At 40.9% G+C, this 25,986-nt stretch overlaps 1 protein-coding gene across 1 annotated transcript in view; it reads left to right on the top strand.

The window, feature by feature from the left end:
• The window catches only part of LOC104624656 (protocadherin-15-like), a gene marked incomplete at both ends in the record, with an annotated part of 143,645 nt that overhangs the window by 105,330 nt on the left and 12,329 nt on the right, over positions 1-25,986 (top strand). The window contains 2 exons of the mRNA XM_010292087.1: positions 13,020-13,128; positions 18,487-18,599. Coding sequence (XP_010290389.1) covers positions 13,020-13,128; positions 18,487-18,599 — 222 coding nt within the window. The remainder of the gene's footprint in view (positions 1-13,019; positions 13,129-18,486; positions 18,600-25,986) is intronic.

Here is a 25,986-nt window from a genome sequence, read left to right as displayed (position 1 = left end):
GGGAGCAGCCAGAGGAGCCTTGCTATCCCAGCCCAGCAGCTCAGTTTTTCCCCAGCGCCCTGACCCACTGTCTAAAATGTGAGGAACCCAGAGAGAATGTGTTGTGCCACATCAAAGAGCATTCCCCTGCCTCCAGCCGTGGGCTCACACGATGCGGCGTAGGGGAGGGAGGGGGCAGCCCACCATCACCAGTACGATTACGTTTGCCTCTGCTCTGTGCTATTGATAGTGCTTCTGTAGAAAAGCTTGCTTAAATCTTAGCAGTCTTTCCTCTGGAGCATGAGGAAATTCACGGTGAGCTGGAACGCCCTCTTCTGAAACAAGAAAACGTGGTTAGTCCACATTTGGCTCTGCATCAATAGCTACAGCAGCGCTCAAATTTAAAGCAGCTCATGTGGCTAGATAGGTGGGAGTTTGCTTTGTAAATAATCCCTGCTTTTTGCTATGGAAGAGTATTGGGATTTGAGAAGATTAAATGTAAAACTTCACTATACCGTAAAAAGGTATGAGGATGAGCTTATGGATGAAGTATGTGAGCATTGCAGGTGTTGTGTTTATGTACACACATACGATACATCTGCAGAACTGCACAAATTTGTTGGAAATTAAAGCATCCAAAAAAGGAAAACCAGGAAACGCCTCGGAAAACTTTTTTTCCTATAACCTTCAATCTAAAAATGATAATAATGCCACTGTTAATGTTACCATTAAAGCAGTGTAATAAAGTGATTATAATAATGGTGACATAGAATTTGTAGCTAGCCCTAGGCACAAAATCTCTACCTACAGTTATCTCTGGACAGGGTGACAAACTTCAATGGGAAAAGGACAGTGGTGGGTACAGTTTGAAAAAGTCAGGTGTTAGGTAGTTACAGCAGACGTTCCCATGTCTGAACTAGGGAAGTGCCCATTTAGTTGCAAGTACCAAAAAAATTTAAAAAAAAAAAAAAAAAAAGAGTAAAGAAAATGTAAATGTATCTTTCGAAGCCAAGAATGGTGGTCTCTAGTCGTATTTTGCTAACCCCAAATGTTAAACTCCTGTATCAGCCTGACCAATGGGAACGCTGCTCGGCTGAAGATTCAGTACTTCCGAAATTTCCTCCTCTTTCAGACTTTTGACCTTGCTTGTTCCTCCAAGTGAGAAAATAGCTCTACCAAAGAGAAGTTCCCTGAAGGAAGATACTAACAGAACAACAAAATCATCTTAATAAAATCTGTGTGTAAAATGAATCAGTCAAGAGACAATGGATCTGGGTGAAATACCTATTAATTTCTGTTTCCTTTTTTCAAATTTTAAATGAATTACTGTTTTGTTCTGGGATCTTTTTTTTTTCTCTAGTTTCATACAGGTTAATATAAGAAAGGTCCAACCAGTGATACTGGATATACTTCCCCAAAGAGTTTTCCTGTGTCACAATTAGAAATGCTGTCTTAAAAAATTGGTGATAGAGAGAATTTTTTGTTCTGTGAACCTGTCTGATTTTTGAGCCGAGGTAAACTTTTAGCACCTATGGTGCCTGTAGCAAGGAGCACCGTAGCATGACTGGACTTGGGTGAAGATCCTTGTTATTCTGTGCGTTTTGAGCCTGCTACCAGGTAATTTGTTTAGACGTTCCCAAGCGGCTCGTTTGCAAGAGGCAGCGAGCAGTTGTTCCTCTGCACGTCCTTTGTAATACACAGTTTTATAGACCTCCTGCATATTTCTTTGTTGTGATTTTTGGGCTGAAAGGTACTTTCCGAGCCGGAGTCTGGATGTACTCAGGCTATGCCCTGCTTTTGATCATACCTTTGATCGTAACTTCTTGTGGCTTTTCTTTTATATTATTATTGTGGCTAATTTTTCTAAAGCCATAGAGAAGCCATCAGGCTCTTCTTCACAGTAACAAGTAAGATTAAGTGTTTGCAAACTCAGCTGAAATTAGCATCTGTTGACACAAATTGACAACTGTATTCCTTTTTCCCCTCTGAGAGAAATATGCATTTAAAAGAAAACAAAATAGGGTTAATACTTCACAGATTTTTGTATTGTAATGAAATTACTCTTAGAAATTAAAAAAAATCTTTAAGTCATTACGGTAGCGTTACACTGGTCTTTAAATATTTTCTATTTTTTATGAATCTATGTCAAGCAGAAGTAGGTGCTTGGGTTGGTCTTGGGTTTTACAACTTGCTTTTCTCAAGCGTTCTCTTGCCTTCTTCTGAATCCTGAACAGAAATGATAGTAAGAAACACACCATCAAGAATTTGAAAGATAATCAAGGAAATAGACTTCATAGTTTGTATGCAAAAAAGTAAAATATTTGTTGTTCTTTAACCACAGTCATCACATTGGAACAAGTACAACCTCCAGATTGAATTTTGCCTGAATTGCATAGGAGATTATACTGGCATGCCAAGGCAGGAGGCCCATAATGCATTTCATTTAGTCTCCAGCACAGATACTCTGTTGGAGGCATTTCTTTATACAGCATGTCAGATACAGAAAAAGCAATTTAGTAAGCGCTGTGATCAGATCCCGATGAAATTGAATTCTTTTTTGGACCTGCTGTTCCTGGAAGACATCATTGATAAAAATAGTCTCTATTTTCCTCTTTGCTCTGATTCATTATGCTATCTTGCTGCTCTTTCAAAATATTTTTTTCCCCTCAAACGTGGCTTGTTTTTACAAATAAATGAAAGGAATTGTGTTTTTTGACAGCTTACTCTGTTAACAATGTGATCCGTCAGGATATTTGAATTTTACAGTTTTCTGTTTAGTAAACTGCATAAACATTGGACGCAACAGCAAGCTAAGAACACAGCAACCATGCATTCTATTGAACAACCAAATTAGGTGCTAAAAGCTATTTGACAATTACGGTGCTGAATTTAGAAAGTAGGTCCCTTATTAACAATCAATCTCGTATCTTATTTTTTCCTGTCAGTTAGTAGAACACTTTTTGTGTGCCCAGAGAAGACGAGAGGTTAGTTCACGCATGTCAACTGCATAAATTATCTGCTATTGCTTTTTATCAGTGGCTTTTAGAAATGGTGAACTTCATAAAAATAAATAAATAGAATAGTTAGATCTGTTTTAAACTTTCAGATCAATCTCCATTATTATTACTTTCTGCATATATGTATGTTTGAATGGAACAGTTTTTAACAATGATTTCATAATACTAGTTTCACTCGCTGCTGTTAATAGTTAGATCCCCCTGGGTGGACAATTACAACATGGTTCCTGTTTTACTAGTGGTATTGATAAAAATGCTCTTTCACCCAAGTGCTACACAGCAAAGCTAATCTCCAGGAATGCTGCTCAATGCTGCTTAGACTTCATTTTCATATCAAGTGTGGACGTGTCGCACTGCAACATCATCTGGTGGTAAGAAGTATTGTTTTAACAGAGCATGGACCTGTGTTACGTGGACCATGTGCACCTACGTACAGTGTTGCAAACAAGTAAGAAGTATAGATTAGGTAAATCGACGGCAAATCTCTAGGGTTGAGCAACATAGATTTTGATGGTGTTGCTTTCCTCATGTAGATTTGTCCTTTCTCGGGGAGCAGTTTTGAGGCACAGAATTTTTGCTATATAAACCTGTCTAGCTCCTGTGACAATTTGATCAGAACAATTTTCTGCAGAGGATTGAATCTCTATTCTCTTTCAGCTTCACGGTGTATGTTAAATCTGTGTTTGGGGTTTTCTTCCTCTCTCTTTGAATTGGCTTTCAGTTGAGATCTTAGCCCAAAAGTTTGGCGTTCTGTATTGTGTCTAAGAGGAGGGTCAGAAAATCCCATTCACCTTGTATTCCTGTACATCTTTGTGTCGCATCAGGCTTCAAAGAGTAGCACAGGAAATTCTGCAGACAGGATTCTGCAGACAGAGGCACTGCCTCTCCCTGTGTTTGCTCACTGATCAAAGGGAGCATCTGTAGGCACTTGTAGCTATCAAGAGGAAGGCAAGAAGAGAGGAAGAATAGGGAGATCCTGCAAATACATTTGACATGACATGTTCAGTCTAGCTAATGACAAGTTTTTGGTAGCATCTTCAGCTGAAGATACTTTTCTAGGGTGTTTCTTGCTTTTTGGTTTTACTTCACTTGTGGTTGGTTAACTCTGTTGAAATATTTTTTGCATTTTACTGACATATGAGAGGTTTATGATGGATTTGTGTTCATTGGTGTTTTGTCACAGCCCTTGTTGTACTGGCAAAGCATCTGAAGCAGCAGCAAGTAACGCTATTGGAATGATTTTGCAGTTCTTCCTGCTGTTTTAGTACTGTGTGTTGGCAATAGCGCATGCATTTCCACACAGCATGGATGTGAGTTAGCTGATTTCTGACTTACAGCTTGTATTCTAACCTCACGTCCTTCTCAAGAGAGCACAAGGAGAACCCGTGTAACCATAATGATTCATCAATTCGTCAAAAACTTTGTTGGTTTAATATTGTAGGGCTCCCTTTGAAGGGGTTCTGGATGTCAGCACGGGGTAATGTATATTGCTTTACTAATATTTTCTCTCCGGTAAAAAGCTTCTCACCCTTGTTTGCATAGAGATGAGAGTTCTGCTGTTGTCTTCGGTAAATTCATCAGCTAAGTTATGAGCGCGATGTGCATTGAAGGCCTGCAGGCTTTATTGGAGGTCCGTTGCGCACAGTTACAGCTTCCCGACTGGGAAAGCTGAAAAAATAATACTTTTCAGGGCTTAATATGCTAGCATGAAATATCTCATGTTAACTAATTGCATTAATACTGACCACCCCGTTCGGGTAAAATACGTTTATCTATATTGCTTTATACTGTGAGAGAAACATGAGAAAAACTGATGGTTAAATGCAATGCGTTGTTTTCTTTTGGAATATTTTGTGTTGTCAGTAAAAGTTATAATTCTGAAATACTCTCTAATTCTCAGCACTTCATAGAAAACAACATGATATACACACACAAGTATGTGGAAGAAGAAAGCATGCTGCATCTCTATGATTATACTATCTGGATGTTGCAAAGCATTATGTGCATCTTCCTCAGTTTTGCTCAAAGCAGTAGAGACTATAAATTGTCAAACACAAGAAATAGCTTCTGTGTTTCAGTGATTTAATCCAGTTGGCCAAACTCTTTTTATATATTTTAACCTGATAACAGAGGGCAAGGAACTCTGGTCTTATTTCCCTGAAAATCATTGAGCCACTTAATCGGTACAGAATTCAGTTCCTTGTGTCCTTGGCTAGAAATCTGGATGACTGTCCGGACTCAGGCCCACAGCCTGGGGAAAGAGGGGAGTTCTCGGGTTTACAAGTCCCCAGCCTCGATTTCTCTGTTTTTTATAGCTACTAGTCAATACAAGTAGTGGTGTTCCTTGGGGGTGCCAGTGCGTGCCACTTGACACGAAGGCAGCACAAGATGTCGTGGGGTGATGGATGGTCTGGAAGCGGCGTCAGGGAAGCAGGGATTGCTGGCAGCTGGGAAGATGAGAGGGCAGGCAAGGCAGCTGGGTTTGACGCAGTTATTGATGGGGGTGCCAGTGCGGATGAGGGGGTGGGGTGGGAGAGGGTCGCCACTGTGACGCTTAGTAAATATGAAGACCAAGAAGAAGAAGAAGGGAGAAGTCCTTAGAAATGTCGGGCAAAGGATGACTTTTTATAATCTGTTGCCAATTGAGTGGCATAATGTCATCAGTCTTCTAGTGTTGGAAGCAATCTCTGTTGCAGTGCTGTCAGTTGAGCTGGTGCAGATCAAAATACTTATTTGATAGATCAAAATACTTATTTGAATACTTACAAATAAGTATTTGCCCTGGCAAATTAATGACTATTATAATCTGCTGAATCTGAATAAATTAGAATAAGCTAGTATTGAGGAATTAGGTATTGTCTTTTCACAATCGCATGTATGTTCTTATGTTCTCAGAGAAGAATGCCTGCGGAGACGTTTCAGATTTTTTAATATTAGCCAATTTGTTGAACTCTTTACAGAAAACGCTTAACTGCTCAGCATTAATCATCTTATAAATGTTCTGCGTACCTCCATGGAACAGATCGTACATACGTATACGAGTGCCTTAGAGCTCCTAGGACAGTCGAATAGGTAACACGGGGTTTACTATGACTTAGTAAAAGAATATCAGTTCATTTGTTAAGACTATGATTTAGGACAGGTTTTCACAGCCATGTTAGTAATGGATATATTGGGTAAAGGTCAGTTAACTGTGTGTCTGCCTAAGAAATGCCACCGCAAACTGGCAGATTGAAATATTAATGCAAGTGAACATGCCTTTTTTTGTGGATTGTTGCTCAAGGGACCGTGCAGTATATTATTTTGGTCAACCTGGAGTAATGCATATTTTCATGATGTTCCTCCCTTTTTTTTTTTTCTTTAGTAGTCTTTGTTAGTCTTCCATGTGAAATAGTGGGTAGAAAATGTCTCCCCGTGTTTGAATACAATAATAAATTCTAAAGATGTAGTTTTTGTCCCTTCTGTTCGTGGAATTCGTGCAGGCTAACAGATGTAGGAGCGCTATGGGTGAGAAGCTCACCTTGGTGAATCTCAACAAAAGTTTGGGAACTCTTCATATACTTTTATCTTTTACAGCGATTGATAATACTTGCTTCCGCCTGAGTAGCGTCCCGGACCACTGGCTCCCAGGAGCATCTTGGGGCAGGCAGGTGAGAGCTGAAGTGGTTGTGAATCATCAAAGCAGCATCACCCCAGTTTGTGAACTGGTTTGTGGCTGGTTCATGGTCTGTTATCTTACATCATGTACAAGATAATTCTTATTAATAAGTTACTTGCTCAAAACCAGGCAGTGACCTAGTTCAGTAAGGCTATGGTGTTTCAGTTTCTTGGAACATAATCATTTTTGTGATAATAAGCAAAAAAAACCCCCCAACTCCAAAACAACTCTGTGCAGAAAATTATGTTGTTTTTCTAACTCTAAAATCGTGTCATTTCCTTCCTCTTCCTTCTCATCTTCCTTAGAGGGAGAAGTTCTCCATAAACAGATATGGTTGGCAGATTTAGCTTTGCATCTCAGGTAGACCATGGAAAAGATAGAAAATCTTTTTATTTTTAAAGCAGACCTATCCTCAGTATCAGCTCTGCAATAATTATTATGGTCCCCTGTCTTTAAAAAAAAAAAAATTTAAAAAAAGATTCTCTAAACTTGTAACTCATAGCAAACACCAGTTAGGGCTTTTTTCTTTTCTCATTTAATGCTTAGTACTTGATAGAATCAGTGCCTTGAACAAGCATATGGCAACTGGAATTCAGCGTAGCACTGTGTGTGATACAGCATGGGTATAGAGACAGGCTCTGATGTGGTGGCTGGTAGTCAGTTCCTGAATAAAAGCAAAAGGAGGTTTGTGGTTGTAGTATGTTCAAAGATGTAAGCAGGAGTACTGTTTCTCAGTTTCTCCCCTCTACAGGGAAATGTGGCTTTTGCTTTTCTACTGAATAAACAGGATTGTTTAAAACAGGCCTGGCTCCATTATCGGTTTCTCTTCTGAACAGAAACAATTTGCAGCCAAATTTTGGCTAACCACGCAGGTCAAAACAGCAAGACATAAAAAGCACGTAGCAAATTAATACAAGCTTTTTCCAGCTACACTTAAATGCATTAAGAAAAAGCATTTTAATTAATATTTGCTGTTGTGGGGGTTTTTTTTCTTTCTTCTTTTCTGTTCTAGCCCTTTTTATAACAGTAACTTCTGGTAATTTCTGTCATCTTTCCCGTGACAGAAACTCGATGGTGCTGCCTTTTGAAGTGTGTATTGGTTGGTGATGGGGGTAGGCAAATGGCACTGTTTTATGACATTTGTGAATAAATATTTTCATATTCCCTGATCATTTTGTAATGAATTACGAGAGATCTTTCTGTTGAAAGGAGCTGAGGGAAAGATTCCCAGTGCTCTGCCTTCACAGCGCCCAAGTAATCAAGTCTTGTTTGATTAGATTGAAAAGGAGGATCATTTTGACTCATTGCCCTCCCAAACATAGCTGCGAAGATTTCTCTGAGAGTCTCGGTTGGCGATTCTTCGTAAAAGAACCGAGTATGTACAAGGAAAACATGGAAAACCTTGACATGCTTAACTTAGTATGCGGCCTTCGCTGCTTAAAAAGGCAGTCTTCTGCAGGTGACCCTCATCCTCTGTACTCTGAATAATTGAGCATAATCTAGAATTCTTCTTACTGTGCTCTCTCCTGTGTTTCTGAGGTCATGTAGGAGTGAGCCGAGCGGCTCCGGTACTAGCACAGATACCCGTGGATCTCCCCTCTCTCCCTATGGGAACTGAAAGCTTACTCCTGCTCTGCCTCATGTCTCTGTTTCTGGATACACAGGTCTGTCGAGGACAAGTTTCCTTAAGAGTATTTTGTAAGGGAGCTTGTAGAAGCTGGCTGGAAGCCTACATGTGCTGTATCAGACGGTTCTGTGGTATCCATGTGCTGGTGATTCCTGCAGGGAACCACAGTAAGTTTGAGAGGCTGAATTTCCCTTTGTGGAAAACTGCACTTTCCCTGGTGTCTTGTATATATTTAGGTGTTTGTGCAGACTGTTATATCATCTTCTAATTTTTCCTGGTACGAGCCTCATGCTTCATGGTGGTATTCCCGTGAGTCATCCTGGGACCCTTTTAATCTTGGTATCATGTTTGCCACCTGCTGTTCCTCAGGTACCAAAGCACTTTTAAGCAGGAAATTACATGGCACAGTAAGTTCATATGATTAACTCTTTTTTGCGGGACCTGCTAGGAATCCCACATGGAGAAGGTGCTGGCATGGGAACCCATCAAAGTCCTTTCATGGTGAACACAAAAGAAGGGAGGGGAAAAAAACAAACAAACAAACAGGTTTTGTGCTACTACTTTGTTCTCTCCAAGCCTTTTTTAATTTCCCCCCTCCACCCGCCTTTGATCATCTCTTGGCACTGCAGACTCCCTGGCAGGCTTCCTGTCACAGTTCTGTTTGAAGAAGGATTTATTTTTTAAAATCTATTAATACTTTTGATAACGTTTGCAAATTGGGGTTTGAGTTCGGTTTGGTTTTTTTTTTTTTTTTTGCCTGCCTGATAGTATATTCTGCTATGTTGAAGCACCTGGAAGTCTATTCATACCAAAACCAGTAACTGAGACATCTCTTCCCTAATGGGGATGTTATTTATTACCGTATATTTTACCCTAGAACTGACAGGATCTCCTTGTTTGTTTGTTTGTTTTTTAATCACTTGCTCTGCCAGAGCTTGCTGAACTCTTTTACGTTCTGCACTTGGAAGTTGCTGTTTTTTGAAGGCCCTCTATTTATTCTGAGGAACCTTCCCTGCACTGCTGCATAGCCGTGCTGATTTGCCTTGCCCTTGCTCAAGCCTGTCTCAATAAAAACCCCATGTGCTTTTTCTTTGCCTCCAACTGAGTGTCCTTAAGCAGTGGTGGGCCCTGCAAACATTTCACTCTTTCAGCAATCTGTTTTCCCTTCCTTTTAATGAGCTTCCATCTTATGGAGCTCTCTTTTGAGGCTGAGAACGACAGTGGTAGGGGGTTTTTGTCTTTTGCAGGTATGTTGGATCTAATACACAAAGGTGGCTGTTGCAGACCCCATTTTGTAACGTTTGCCCACTCCGCAGAGCTGCGGGGAGGCTCTACCTCTTCTGTTTAAGGCAGGAGCCACCTTCCCTCGGTATGTGACTCTGTCCTCCCTCGCAAAGGGCTGAGCAAAGCTTCACCTTTCCGCCGAACTTCCTGGTGAGGACGGCGGTGGGTGTTGTATCTTTGTGGTCTGCCGGGCTCTAGCAACAACTGCTAACTGGGATACGCAGAAGAGTTTTGGGAGCAGGCCTGGAGCCCTGTCCCAGCGAGATGGGCTCCGGGGAGCTGCCTCGGGCCTCGTGAGCCTCAGCGGCTTTGCTGTCAAGCAAGCAGCACGACGTCAGCAGGAGCTGGGGGTGTTGTGAGCGCCTGTTCATGCCTTTGGAAGTTTAAAGTGCTCAGGAAAGAAAGAAAAATCCCTACGGAATAATCATAGTTATTACTGCTATTGATCAAAGTGTGTTTTGACTATAAATTTTTTAAAATAATTATTTTTCATAAGAAGTATATGTACACCTTCTGAAACGATCCTACATGTGCTTTTACAAATTCATTAACATACTTAATGGCTGCTTCTTTGTGCAGTTATGTTTTCATAGTTCTAATTTAAGTTTCATTGAAAAAGATACTTGCATTATCTATGGATTATTGAAACAATATGGAAGTACCTTTAGCTTTGCTTCAAGGCACATCAGCCTATTTAATTCAAAACCGCTTTAAATTATCACTAAACATTTAAGTAGATTGCGATTGATCTTGTTGCATGATATCTTCTAGTTTATGAGCAGCCCATTTCAGGGTGTATACAGTACTTAGAAAAACAACTTGGATGAAATCCATTAAATTTTTGTTCCACCTTTCATTCTTAGTTTTCTTATACCTCTGTGTAAGAAGTACACTTCTTAGCTTTCTTAGCAACTTGCTTCTGTTCATCTGATAGCTTTGGTTCTGACGAGTCAGTGTAATGGTGGCAGCGTGGGTTAAAATATCTGTTGTTCAAGTATGACAGAATCACAGAATGGTGGGGGTTGGAAGTGATCTCTGAAGATCATCTGGTCCAACCCCCCTGCCAAGGCAGGGTCACCCAGGGCAGGTTGCACAGGAACGTGTCCAGTCGGGTGTGGAAGGTCTCCAGGGGAGGAGACTCCACAGCCTCTCTGGGCAGCCTGTTCCAGTGCTCCGTCACCCTCACAGTAAAGAAGTTTTTCCTCACGTTGAGGTGGAACTTCCCGTGCTGCAGTTTGTGCCCATTGCCCCTCGTCCTGTCACTGGGCACTACTAAAGAGAGACTGGCTCCATCCTCCTGACAGCCACCCTGCAGATATTGATAGACATCAGATAAGGTCCCCTCTCAGCCTTCTCTTCTCCAGGCTAAACAGCCCCAGGTCTCCCAGCCTTTCCTCATATGAGAGATGTTCCAGTCCCTAGTAGAACCTGTTTAATTTCAAATACAGTTTTTCTAGTTTTTCTAAATGCTCCCCTCGAGCTTCTCCTTGAATTGGAAAGTAGACTGCATGTCCTTGCTATCTGAGTTTTATATCCAACAGTTGTTATTTTAGTCTAGTTTCAACGATCGGGTGCAGCTGACAGCTCGTTATTTAGAAGGCTGGATCCATTGCTGTTACTCTAGCACAGATTTGGATGTTTCAGCTTGGCCTGCAATATTGTCATGGTGAGTTTAAAACTTAGCCAGCCTTAGCAAATGAGACTGTTTTTGTTGTTGGGTGTGTTTTTAATTATAAAGTAGATTTGTCTGAGAGTGCTTCAGTTGATCTGTAAATTTAAAAATAGTCTTGGCTAAATTTTAGTCTTGGCCAGTTTTATGCATAACCTTATCTTTCAGCATGTAACTTTTATGCAGTCCTAAAGCTTTTTAAAAATTCAAACATATGTCAAATATATCTTCTTCTCTTTCTCTATATGCCTATTTTGAGCTCGTCTTCCTCATTACGCTTTTAAGAATTTAATTTTTTAAAGAGTCAAACGTGGAAACAGGCGTGTGACAAAGGACTGTGCCCGCTCGTTGGGAACTATGGAAAAAGCCATGAGCAGAGAGGCAGAGCAAGGAGGTACCAGGCCCGTGTTTGTAGGCAGATGCTCTGCACCCAAAGCTGAGAGCTGTGTGAACATGCATGGCTGCAAGCCCTGGCTCACGAGCCTGGAAAAGCACCATCAGATCTCCGTAACCTGTAGGAGATGGCTTCTGGGTGGACAAACCACAGGCAGAATAGCTTGCGTAATTGCAGATGGTATGTGTGGCTACATATCCAAAACTATGGGAGGGGGTATTAATTCTGCCCTCTTGCAAACTGCCTCGTGTCCGTTCTTGCCATGTTCTCCTGGCTCACCTGTCTTCCTGCTAGATTTGTTGACAGGCATCGCTGAAGCTCTTGCAGATTTCTTCCAGATCTCAGCAGGGGGATTTCTAAAGGCTGTGCCAAAATTTGGCCTAGTGTGGAGTTGTCTCATTCCCATTGCTATGCTAAATTTGAAGTTCCCTCTTGCAGAACACGGAATGTTAAAGCTTTCCAAAGCAAAGGCTGCCAGAATTAGTCGTATGTGGAAAAAAGGCGCCTGGTTTTTCATAGAGGTTGTTAAATGTTCTGGCCACACAAATAAAAGCACCAAGGGAAGGGAAAAGACTGGTGCACATGCATTCACAGAGTAGTTACATTTCTAGTTGATTAAGCAGCCAAGGTTACTGAAACTGTTCTTTTAGAGTTGGGAATGGCAGCGCTGGTGTTAACACATAGGAAAACGTTAGAAAATACTCAAAGCAACAGTGAAAGCTAAGTGCTACTAGTAGGTCCAGGAATGCTCATAAGTTGGTAGGTAAAGAATTGGGCATACAAATACTGAACAAGATGAAAGCCTGCGAATGCTTTTTCTGGCTTGCTGTTCCCATGTTTGGCATGCGAGATCACTCCACTTCTGAATAATGGTGTGAATTACTGCGATGTCCATCCAAACTTTTCGAATGTACCTACCCTTGAAATGTCTGTACCTTGGCTTGAATTTCTTTTGCAGTATATATTTGTATATCACAGCCACTCTTGCTCCTAATGATTCTCAAATTCACTTTGTTTTTATTTCCTTTTTTAAAGCATTTGCTGTATTTCACTCCTATGATGATGTCTGAAATGTCTGGTTCCAGGGACTATTTATAGTAGCATAATCAGGCATTTGCTTGAACGTTTGTGAGCTTCCTTTCCATGAAGCTACTATAATAGTTTGAAATGTATCTAAAAGAAAGGCGATTGCTCTAGCAATATATATGTTGCCTACCTAATTTTGCTTTCAAAAGGGACATGTGCTGTAACTATTGTTAAATATCAGTACTTTTTCTCCTGCAATTTCAGCAAATACCCTTTTCAGTGGGATGTTTTTGTGTTAAACCTAAAGACCTGCCTCCTGGCTTTCTAATTTTTCTGTTTCAAATCTGTCTGATTTTTCATTTCAGGCACGTGTGAATCCCATCAGTGTCACTCCACCCATACAAGCCATAGATCAGGACCGAAACATCCAGCCTCCTTCTGATCGACCGGGCATCCTCTATTCCATCCTAGTTGGTTTGTGTCTGCTACTCTTGCTATCACTCACAATCAGTCACTTTGTTATGACCAACCAGAAAGAGATTGACTGGGAGAGTAGAAACCTAATAAAAATTCAAATTGTGGTTAGTGGGATGTTTGAGATTGTCCTACCTATTCACGATTAATTGCAATTTAGAAGCTTATTTCAGATGGCTGCATTATTTATTCAGGTTAGATTCAGAATTGTCTGGTTTAGCCAATGTAGCGACTCGGCAAGCAAAAGGAGAGACACTTGTCTGTGCTCATAGCTGTGCTGCAATGCATTTTTCATTCACAGGTGCAAAGGTGCAGTAGAAGATGCTCAAAACAGGCAGTTAGAACACGTTTCCTTCCAAAAGTCTTCTGGCACAGAGCAATTTAAAGGGTCCTACTGTATCCCCCTTTAATGTGGCTGTTGGTCAGCTTGCATGCTTTCCGTTATAATTTAGTGTTTAGGTGACACTGCTGTTTTCTGGCCAGAGGGGAAGGCAGTTCTAGAAAGAGTTCAGAGAACAGCCACTTTGCTGGAGGGTGTCTTATATTCTGCTGTGTTGTTGTTTTTTCCCTGCTACTTTCCTGCGTTTGGGATTTGTTTCCAACTGCTTAGCTTGTATGATTTCATAATGGCAAGGCCTGAGGCAGTGGTTTGCAGTTGCAGTCCTCTCCCTGCCCTGCTCTTCCCAAAGCACAGAGACGGGTGTAGTGACTTCTGTGCCCAGTGACTAGCATGGCAATAGAAAATTCTGTGTTTTGTGGAATTGCATCTTTTCCCTATTTGCTGTGTTATACTGCAGCTACATGGTTTTCTCACCTGTGGAGAGGTGGAAGTAGAGATACTAATGAGCAAATTGTATCATTTTGCTTGTCATAAAAACAAAAAAGATGCTGCTTATGTATATGATAGTTCTGTTGTGAAAGGGGAAGGATGGTAAGTTTGGTATGTCTGTTATTTTAAGAACCATCTTAAGAGAGTACAAGTGTATCGCTACCGTACCATTGTACTGAATGTGCAAGTCCTGAGCTCTGTGTGCACAATGCCAGAGCCTGAACCTGCTTGGTGCCAACAGTCTGGTCTTGAGGCATTTCCAGGGCTCTATTCCCAGGACCATGGCAAGGGACATGGCCATGGGAGATCAGCCTCAGCGTCCTCTAAGAAAAGAAATCAAATTTGGTTTGGATAGCCATGAATCAAGCTAGATTCCTTCAGGCTGTAACTGGATTCACATCTGGCAGCCCAGTCCTCTTCCATCAAAACTGTTTTGTAATGAAATTTGTAAATACTTGTGCAGTAAATATACTAGCTGGTTTTGTGTTTGAAAATGGACTTGGTTTATTTATAAATTGACTTGGCTTAATTATAAGTTCTGCTATTGACAGTTATGCCCTAGCGCAACATTTAGTCCAACTTTTCTTTAAGTTCTTGGCATAACTTGCAAAGCTCTTCAGGAATGAACTTATTAAAAATTATGTTACACTAATCTGTGATCTTTTTGATATTTGATTGATTGTTTTGACCTCGAAGAAATAATTCAGGAGATGTATTATAGTAATTTGGATTGGTTTTGGCAGTTTTTGGGATTTTTCAATGGAAAGGCTATATCTCTATATAACTCTCTTTATTTTTTTTTTCCTCCCCATGGTCTTCAAAAGGATTTCCTTTTCAATTTTAGGTCTGTTTTTATCTTTGCTGGTATGCAGTGCTATTTATATTTTAGCCTTTACCTCAGAAAATATTAGTCTCCCAGGAAAGAGGCTGTGCAGATATTTCTCATCATATGGATTTTTCTCTTGCTTTAGATCTAAATGTAGTTGTTCTTCATATCTTTGAATATGTCTTTTTTTAAATACTGGAAGGTCTGAGCTGTGCCCATAGAATGACAGAATAAGCTACATACCGAATATGAACGAATATGGAACTGTTTCTCAGATTTCTGCTACCAATTTTGGACAACGAAGTGTTCTATTTGTTTGATATTGAAATGAAGAGCCAAAAAAACCACAACAACGTTTTCAGGGGTTTCTCTCCAGTCCTGTGAGCTCACCGACGCATTTGCCTGGCAGGCAGGAGCCCTCCTCTGGCTCCAAGAAAAGCAAATTAAGAGTGCTCTTCACCTGGGGGACATTCCCCTCTGCTGTAAGATCAAGGTAGAAGAGATCATGTTCCCTCCTAGGCTGTCAGCTTGCTGCTTCTGTTTGTTGCCTGGGCCAAAAGAGTGTAACCAGAAGTCTTTTGAGCCCTCAGCGCTCATGTTTGGTGCAGATGGTGCAACCTCATCTCCATCTGCTGAAGTACGGAAAAGAAACCGTGTGCTGCCCTTCTTTCTGAAGGGTGCTCGTAATCCTTATGAACCCACCGGTGCGTGCTGGCCCACCACCTTTTGATACCTTAGACCTCTCCAAACACCCAGACCAGATGAATTTCTGGAGGCAGGAGACTCAGAGCTCATCCATAGAGCTTCAGACATCCCTGCTTTTCCTGTGTTACATCTGTCTGCAGGTGGGACTCCTGAAAAACCAGCAGCGTAAGGGTGGTGTGAACAGTTCTCTGGCCAGTAGTGCTTGTCTGTATATGCAGACAACACATTTTGAAGATACATGGTCACAGTTGCAGTAGGAAATTTCTTCTTTCTGGAAGCAGATCAGGTAACAGTATGGACTGAGGGCTGCTGTGCTGTGTGAAAATACAGGTATTTTTGCATATGCAGAAGCAGGTATCTCTGTTCCTGGAAAACTTTACTTTCAGAATTTGAGGTATCCTGAAGTTTGGACTCTTCTTGTGGTAGACAGCAGCTGAGCAGGCATCATCAGTTAGGATGCAGGCATTCCAGCTCTGTTAGACTCCAGTCTTTATGTTCGTGATCATCCTCTGTGCTGTCTTTTCCTCCTTTACGTGTTTTCTTGTTGGGGGGGCGGAATGTGTCAGGGTTGGAGGTGTGTGGTTTGTTTTTTGTGCATTGGTTTGTTTGGGGTTTTGTTTTGTTTGTTTGTTTTTGTTTTTTAATTTCCTGGCATCCTTTCACGGTATTAACTTCATCTTCCCTGCTGTAGATCACTTTATGCCTCTTACAGCCCACTCCCATATGTATTTGTTCTCCTTCAGGGAACCTCTTGTTTTCTAGTTTCTCAGTGTTTTTGCATTTAATCCTTCATTTCTTGGTTTTTCTTAGCTTCAACATCAGCCCTTGTGATGTGCAGCCTCCTAAGACTACAGCAATCTGTTATCTGCCAAAAGCTTGGAGCTCCTGCTGGATGCCTAGTGCTCTTAAAAAGTTAGATCAGTTAATTAGGAGTTGAAATTCAAAAGGGGGAAGGAGGGGGAGGACTTGGAGCTAGAAACGCTGCATTTATGTTGGTGGTGTAACAGAAAAAATTCTTCTGGTTACTGCTATCTGGGTGTATGGCATACATATATACAGAGATACAGAATATGTGCACAATATACACACAGTATAGCAAATGGTTGTCATATGATGAGTTGCAAATTAAGGTATTGCATGTGAGTTTGGACAGTAATCTGTCTCCCGGAATAGCTACTGACTTTTTCTAAAAGCAGTTTCTAATCATTCCACTTGTAAGGTGAACAAATAGTAGCATCATTTTTCAGAAAAGTGATCTCTCTTTGTGTTGAATCTTACTCCCTGTTGTACTGTATTAAGGATTTGGCACAGCAATAGTAGTCCTGCTCTCATGGCTGCTTCAAGATACCGTAGCTCGTAAGCTCAGAGGACTTACTGGGGCATTTATACCATCCACCAGGAGTCCTGTCTGCCTCTCAGCTGCTACACAAGACTATCCCTCGGCTTAAAAGGACTTGAGATCTTAGATGCATAATCTGGATTTTGGTTTCTTCAGATATTTTTAGTAATATCAATAAGCTGTGATATACCAGAGTTCATGCTGTTTGTAAACACTGTGGCTTTCTGAGCCCTGCTGCGTTCAGATTCGGGCTCTCACACTTCCCCAGCCGAGAGTCAGGCTGGCTCAGGGGAAGTCAGACAGTCAAACCAAACAAACTGGGATGAGACACAGACTAGTGTAGGCAGACACAGGTTTCTGCCATGCAAATAAGGAGAGGACATCTCTTTGTCTTTTAGGAAAAAAAAAAAGTATAGACTCTCTTCCCTGATAGGCAACAGACTGTTGCTGAACAGTATCCTATATGGTCCTTGCTTCATCCTGCCCTGGCAATTAATGGCACTTTTTTTGTATACTTTCTTTGAGAATCTTGTGGCTCAAAATCACAATTCTTACCTCCTCCTGTGCCAGGCTATGCTGCTAGAGCCTTTTGGCTTGAGCACGGTACCATGGGCGTTTTTGGGCTGCAACTGCCTCGCTGGCCAGCCTAGGGGCCAGGCACAGCAAGGTCATGGCTGTCTCCATCCTTTGCATAGCTGCATCTCCATGGGTTCGCAAATCTGTTGAGGCTCTGACTGCTTCTGTCTTAACGGGGTTGGAGAGTATCCTGGAAAGTCACAGCCATGAAGATGCTATTTACTGCTGATAATAAATGGAAGCTGTTAGACAGAAGTGAGGTTTCATCTGGTGCTTCCTCCCTGATGAGAAACTTTTCCTAAAAAGATTTCTAAAATAACGCATCTGTTGTTATTATTTACATATATGTTGTTAATAATGCATTAAAGAGCTTGCCCATAGGTGCAACAGAGGGCTACAAGACCTAAGGTTTTTAAAATGTGCATTTTAAATTGCAAATGGCAGGCCATTTGCCATTTTCTGTGAGCAATAACATGGCTATCATGAACTTAGCGGTAACATCTTTTTGTCACATCACGTCATTGTGTATTTTCTTTGTTTAAATATGCACACTCAAAAAGCGGTTCACAGTGTTCTTTGCTTTGTGTCTTGTGTCAGGGTATGTCCAGCTAGACCTCAGGGAAAACGTGCTTCAAAGCTGGAGAGAGAAAATCGCAGTGGTACGCGTTTAGCAAGTTGGGTTTCAGGAACGTGGTGGATAGAGGTGGAAGCTGATTTGCATGAGAGCTCATTTCTCTGTATGTCCACTTACCTGATTAGATTTATACATATCTCCTGGAAGCTGAGAAGCAGAATTTCCACCAGCTGCAGGTGTGTTTGGGCTCCTGTTGTTGTAAGGTACTTAGGGATTCCTGGTCAAGAAGAATCTTCGTGGTTAGGGCAAGTAAGGAAATAATGATATTATTAAATGCATAGTGTTAGTAGTATCATTAAGCTCCATGTACACATGATGCAGTATTTTATCCTTGTAATAGCAGGATTAGTTTATGTTCCTTTTAATGATTAATGAGTAAAATAAATATATTGTTTAACTAAATCTTTCGGAAACAGCATTTGTTCAAACCTCAATGTCTTTTTTTACAGGTACTCCTGAGGATTATCCACACTATTTCCATATGAATCTCACAACAGCTGTACTCACACTCCTAAAGCCCATAAACAGGGATTTGCACCAGAAGTTTGACTTGGTTATTAAGGTAATTTTGTCTGAAGTCGTGTTTCCATACGCTTTTGAAAACTACTTAGTAACAAAAAACTCTAGAGAAAATGTGGGGTGGGCTTGCTTGTCTGTCTTGCCTTTTTTTTTTTTTGTTTAGGCTGTCAGGCATTTAACACAATCATGGGGAAGAAAAGGGTGAAGCATTTTTGAAAAGGGAATGAATTGTGGTAGTTCTAACATTTCATTTTATGTTGATATTGTGTGAACAAACTAAGTCCCACTTGTGCATTTGCTTTTTACGACCTCAGTTGTCCTGAGGATGCATCTGTTCTATGTTTCACGTTTTTTCCAGTTCACAGCCCATGCTACAGAATCATATTGATCCAAATGATCGACTGAGTACTAAATATTGGGTGCAAGGAGAACAAAAGATCATCGCCCCATCTTGTAGCAATTGGAATGGTGGTATCGTGTTTGGGTTTTTTGGTGTTCTTTTTTTTTTTTTTTTTAAAGAAATGATTGGGGAAAAAAAGGAAGCTCATTTCAGAGCTCTGCTACTGAGTAAAAAGGAAGCTTCTGAACATAACCGGTGCTGATCTCATTCAGCTCCCATTGCTGGGAAAAGCATAAACTACTTCTGTGGGATTGTTTTTTTCAAATCCTGCCATTGATGAGGAGAGTTGGTTTCCTTCCTCTTTTGTACATACTGCTTTGTCCTTAGTTTTACAGTCCGACTTGGTAACAGTCTGCAGTTCTTAACTTAGCCAAGTGATCAAAGTGCATACCAGTTCGTTGTGAAAAGTGTGGCTTTACAGAAGATCTAAAAATGTATCTTCATCTGGTTACTGTGTCCCAGTTTTGCAAGTATAAAATATTTTCAGCATTTGCTACTTTCCTTGCCAATTTGAGGATTAAGAGGAAAAGACTAGGAGGTGATGATAGCAATATTTAATTGCTAAACTTACAAAATGTAGCAAGCTGTTAATTATGCTTTGAGCAAAATTGTACAAAACCGTAAGTTTTGCTGCAGGTGAAGTTTGCGCGAACAGACTGCAGAAGTCAGTTCAGTAAAGATGGTCTCTGATGAGAACAGAGCAGAATTACATTTGGTTCTTTTGGAGACAGTCTAAAGCTGTTGTCTAATGACACAGAAAATTGTGTATGTTGTATTCGCTGTATTGGTAAGCAGATGAGCAAATGAAAGAGAAAGGAATCAACAGTGGTCTATTTTAAAGTAGTAGATCACTTCTGTATTTACCAGTGTATTTTATATAGAATAAAGAGTGGGCTTTCCAAACTGTAGAGTTTTTTAACACAGGGATGCCGTTATTTAATCTATTTATTACTTAATCTATTTCTAAATACAAAGGTTGCACTCATATAGTAAGAATTATTTATTTGCCTCTACGACACCCCCAAATTTTTTGGGTAGCACTGGCAGCAGGCTGTCCCCTTGGCAAGAGCAGCTCCTTCTGTACCGGCCTTGGAAATCATGTGCCATAGCTTTGCTAGCTCCCAGCCTTGATGCTTTTGGCCTCTCATGCAGTCAGACCAGTCAGACTAATGCTTGCTGTCATTCCTCAGGAAAAAGCTGAGTAGGGTTTTGTGGTGTGGTGGGGTTTTTTGTTTTGTTTTGTTTGTTTTGTTTTTTTGTTTTTTTTTTTGCTTCAGAGCAGAAGCAGAACTCCATCTTTCAATCATTTGGGAGAGGGAGGAGCACTGGTACACACTTCTGCTCTTGAAATAAGGGGGGTGAAGGAATGTATACAAATCTGGTGTGACAGAGCGACCTAGGTCTCCAGCTGTGCCTGTGCATGGCCATGCAAAAGCTGACTGTGGCTAGTACCTGTGTAACTTGTAGGAATTCTCTTTTGTACTAACTCTGAGCATTTATTAAGCAAGAGTCAGGGACAGATTTGCAGGCTCCCTGTGTGCATTTAGGAGAGGGCAACAGTTTCTCTGGGAAGATAGTAACAAGTTTATTAATATACAGGTCCTTTCTGCATCTTCTGAGGAATAGAGTTGCGAGTATAGTATGACAGAAGATGAAACAAAACTGCAGCTTTAATAGGAATTTTTAATAACTTGGCACTTTTTAAAATACTTGTGTTGATTTCCTACCTCAGTTGATTGTGTGTGCATCAAAGTATAAAGCTTGTATATGCTTAGAGTGAAACAATTTGTGATTGGATTCTTTGATAATCATCTATTTCCTAGCTTACTTCCTGTTGTGGGGTTTTGCTGTCCCTAGGACAGATGAAGAAATGTAGGTGGGTTAATGTCTAAATAAATATGCTAAAGAGTTAGGGTTAAAGCCCTGTAGCACTTTGGTTTTGTTGTTGTTCTTGTCAAAATTCAGCAACTATATACAGTAGCACAATACATCAATTTAAAAAAATCAATTATGCTGCTCTGTTACCACATTCTGTGTGCCTAAATAGCAAGCTCTGTTGTTAATGGAAATGTTTATCGGCATTATTAGGTTCATATTGCTGTGTTATATGTGCAGTCAAGGGGATAATAAGGAAAATTATCAGTCTGTAAGAATGATAATATGCCACCTGCTAGAATAATAAAAGTTTTAATGCTGTGTTGTTTAGGGACCTTTTGAACTGGTATAATGTCTCAGGCTTGTGCGAGATTAAATCTTCAGATTTTTCTTTTGCACATTCTCAAGTTTGCATTTTTCACTGTGTTGAAGTTGTTGAATCAGATCCTGTTTTATCTGGAGGGGTGCAGTGTGTGATGTTTCCCTTTAAACAGAAAAACCACTATTTTTATAGGACTCGCTAAGATATTCCCTCTGCTATCAAGGGATCAATTTTTTTTCTGCCAAAATATTATGGAAAACAGTGAAATGGAAAAGGTGGTTAAGTCAATACATGAATATTAGAATGCATAAAGTAAGGTAGACAGGAAATTGGTGTGGCATTAGAACTGCATTGCTGATAAATGTTGAATTCTCAAATAGGAAGACAATTGAAAAAGCTAAACTTCTTAATAAGAAATGCTGGTTTTCAGCCTCCCTGCTATCTCCAGAAGATATTTGATAATAAGCAGGGAGGCAAATTCGTTGGCCCTCCTGGGGAAGCTCCTGTTGCTTCCATTCCCTGCAAAGCAGCAGGGGCTTTTACAAAAGAACATGGGGGTTTTTGGTGTGCGTCCCATTGAAATTTCCACGTGGCAACTGCAAGGCTGTCACAATAAGCATGTGGATTTAGAGCCTTTAAACTGAAAGGGCTTTGCAGTGTTGTTAATACTGTAACTAAGAATATATCCTGTATGGGACCCAAAATGTGTAAGGCTGTGAACATTACGAATTGTGTTTCTTTCCCTTCGCTTACTGTTGCTTCTGTTATAAAAGATTGTTCCCGAGATGCAAAAACACACCCCATACTACTAATTCCTTTTTTGAAATCAATTACTGCTTTTAGAGTAAGTTTTATTTATTAATACATGTGTGTCGTTTGAACATTTATGTCCGTAAAGGTAGGGACTTGCATGTCTCTTTGGAGAGCAATTTGGAGAGCGAACAGTCTTCTGTGGAGCAGACAGTCCTGCTTTACGGAAGGTAGGTGCTAGAGAAATCAAACCAAAGCTACAGTGAGAGGGAGCATACCTTCAGCAACATCAAAGGCTAAAAATAATTACATCTTTGATCGGCTGCCTTGTTGAAACACCTGCCGAGATTCTCAATAAAATAACAAACATATTAAAACTCCATTTCCTTATCATTTGTCACTACAGTAGCTGTCTCTCTCCTGGAGGAGAATGATTTGTAACAGGAAGGCATGTAATCAGTTTAGTCCACAATAGAGTTAACTTCACACCTCTGATACCTCTTTGCTTGTAGAAGGGGATATAGGTGGTTGAAGGAAATGGTAGCGGCTTTGATCACCTTTCTGGAAAAAACATGACCATTGCACTGTAGACATGAGACTGCTCTTGTTACTAGCTCTAAAAAGCAGGGGCGGGGGGTGGAGAGAGGGCAGGATTGTTGGGTTTTTTTGAAGCGTGCATATCATGAAACAAATAGGAAAATTAATCAAATTGATGCACTTTGATCCTTTCCTATTTGAACATCAGTTATTTATCAATCAGAGAAAATCTAACCTGACAGTCCTATTAAAATTTATTTTTAATTAAAATTTAAAATAAAATTAAAAAAAAATTAAAATTTACAAAGTGGACGGACTGTTGACAGCTAGATGTGCTCACACAGCCAACGAAATACTAATAAATGAAAATGCTACACTATGGGGGAATTTACCACACCTGTAAGAGACCAGATTTTGATAAAATTACTCAGTGCCAAGTGGTAATTTAGTTCATGGGGACTCGCGTGGTTTTCAGAGTAGGCTGAGGAGCTACCACAAGGGCTGTCAGTCTGGCCCAAAGAATGCATATGTGGAGATTTGGGGGAGGAGTTGTCACTAGCAAATCATAAGGAATGTTTGCGTTATGAAATAATTAGAACTATCAGGACTTCTTAGACTATTTCAGTGTCTTGTAAAGCAAAGAGTGATACTTCTCTAAATAAACAAATAGCCATGTTATTTACTATGATGACAGAAATTTTGTCAACTCTGTTAAGACCCAAGGTGGTCCTACTAAAAATACAAATAGTAATACAGAGTAAAGGAAGTAGTTCCCCACCTGTATACTGGGGAAATTAAATTAATAATGTAGTTTTAGAGTAGGTTTTCATACAACCTGTACGGTTAATTCTTAAACCATTGTCTGTTTTATTTGACTGTATTTGTGCCATTGGAAAATTGGGAAGGATTCATGTAAATTGGACATCTCAATAAATACCCCAATTCGATTTAAAAAACCCAGGGTGTGGGTGGGGGGATAAGTTTCCCAGCTTCAAATAACGTTTATAGCCTGACTTTTTAATAAGACTCTTCTTGGATCTGAGAGTTTTGTGGCTCTTGGGGAACAGGCACTTACAGAAAGACTTACTTTGTGTCACAGTTGCTTGGGTTTTTTTGTGCCTTCCCAACAGTGTTGGTAACAGAAGCGTGCTTCAATGCCATGCTACAGCTGTGCAGAATATTTTGATGAATATCCTTACAGAGTATTTCCTATATCTTATGTACCTATCTCAAAAATCTGTTATTCTCAGATGATGTTTCAGTCAGACTGGCATTAACCTCATGACCAATAATACCATAGAAACAGTTCTATAGTGGGATTGCGTTTCCTTGGTGTCTCAGTGGTAACCGAAGGTCAACACCGTGTGTCAGAGTTGAACAGACTGTTTGAATTTCCAGTGTTACAAGAAAAGTGGTTAGGGGTCCTGTTCTGCAAGAAGTGATACTGAACTTTTCAGCAGTAATAGCTACTCTGTTTACTCTTCGGACTTGAATCTTTGAATGGAGTGTGATTTCCAATTTTTGGAAGGCTTCCCCCTGCCAAACTGGCTGTGGCATTTGTATAGGCTGTTGCTAGGCACAGGAGGTTTGAGTAAGTCGGTTGTACTTGCTTTGAGTGCACATGTAGAGACTGAGCCTGAGTGTCAGCGGGACCAAATTCCATATTAATGAATGAAGATTGTGTGGGAAGCTTGGCTACAATATAAAATACTTTCCACTGGTGCATGCATTTGATTACATGAATACTGTTGTGATACTGGCATGGCATGAATTTGTGTGCCTGTTGCCCCACTCATCCCAAGAAACTGCCTGGGAGCTGGAAAGGCTGCTTTTACTTTCTGGAGGAGGTGATTTGGATCAAAGAGATCCTCCCAGTATGTGTATTGGCAGTTCCAGTATAGCTAAGCCCTTTGCAATGTGCGTGATTTTCCCTGATATGGATCTTGGCGGAAGTGACAGAAAGCGATGCTCTCCTACAGCTCGCTCTGGAGGTTAATTGGTTTCTGTGTTCCTGTTGGGAGCTTCATTGATCTCGAGGCTGATGAAAGCTTACTGCATTACATGAAAAGAAGGCATTGCTTCAGCCACAGTCTCAGGACCAAACTGTAGACAAATGTGCACTTTGAAGGCGAGAAAGTCAAGTGTATATATGCCATGTTTTGTATGGTCTATTCATTGAACAAAGACTGTTTTCTGTTCAGAGTGGAAGGACAGGGAGACTCAGTGAGGATGCTTTGCCAGCCAGGAGCAGGTGCAGAGGGCAAGGCTAAATGATCAGTTTTAAAAAACAGGTAGGTCATCAAACACAGCGCTAGGCTGGGGCCCTTTGCTTTTTAAGAAAGTTGGGCATGATCTCAAAGGTTGAAATGCTGAAATAAAGAAGCTTATTATGATCATGAGCTATTACACAATCATAAAATTGCTGAGATTTGGCAGACATCCCTGGAGACTGTCCAGTCTAACCCCCCTGCTCAGGTTGGGGGTGGGGTGGGTGTTGAGTATCTCCAAGGCTGGAAACCACAGCCTCTCTGGGCAGCCTGGTCCAGTGTTTCACTACTCTCGGATTAAAAGAGTTTCTTCTTATGTTTAAATGCAGTAACTTGCATTCCCCCTCCCCGCTCCACCCCCCACCTGGTCCCAGCACTCCAGATGTCTCACCAGTGCTAAGTGGCACTTGACCCACTGGCAGTGCTTTTCCTAATGCAGAACAGGTTTGTTGCAAGGGCATTTTGCTCAATTCATGCACCAGGACCGCTGTGTCCTGCCCTGGAAAGCTGCTTTCAAGTTGGTTGGCTCCTAACATGTCATAGTGCCTGGGGTTATCTCTCCCCAGGTGCAGGACTTGGCATTTCCCTTTTTTTGAACTTTATGAGACTCCAGCTGCCCATTTCTGTGGCCTGCCAAGGTCCCTGTGAATGGCAGCACACCCATCTGGTAAATCAGCCACTTCTCCCAGGTTTGTATCACCTGCAAACTTGCTAAGGGTGCACTTGGTCCCATCAACTGGATCATTAATAAGATTGTTAAACAGTGGTGGCACCACTATCAACCCCTGGGTAGGCCTCTATTAACTGGCCTTCAGCTGGGCTTCGTGCTGCGGGATCAGAACCTAGTGCGCCCAACTCAGTTTCCAATCCACCTCATTGTCCATCTTGTCAATACTTCATCGATTGGTTCTCTGGTATCCAGATACCAGCGATCATAGAGATAGTGTCAAAAGCATTATTCATGTCAAGATAAATAATATCTACTGCTCTCCTCATACCCACCAAGCCATTCATCTCATTGTAGAGACCTGTCAGGGTGGTCGAGCATGAATTACCCTGCACAAACCCACACTGACGACTCCCAACCTCCTCCTTGTCCTTCATGTGTTTGGAAATGCTTCCCAGAATTATTTGCTCCACCATGACCTTTGTGAGCATTGAGGTGAAGTTGACTGGTCTGTAGTTCCCTGGATCTTCCTTCTTGCCTTTCTTGAAGACAGAAATTACATTTGCTTTCTTCTAGACCTCAGGAACTTCTCAATTGCCACGAGCCTTTCAA

The sequence above is a fragment of the Phaethon lepturus genome, unplaced genomic scaffold (genome assembly GCF_000687285.1).
Source record: "Phaethon lepturus isolate BGI_N335 unplaced genomic scaffold, ASM68728v1 scaffold698, whole genome shotgun sequence".
In the NCBI taxonomy this organism is placed as follows: Eukaryota; Metazoa; Chordata; class Aves; order Phaethontiformes; family Phaethontidae; genus Phaethon; species Phaethon lepturus.
The sequence above is the reverse complement of the archived record's forward strand: the minus strand, read 5'-3'. Positions and strand labels throughout refer to the sequence as shown.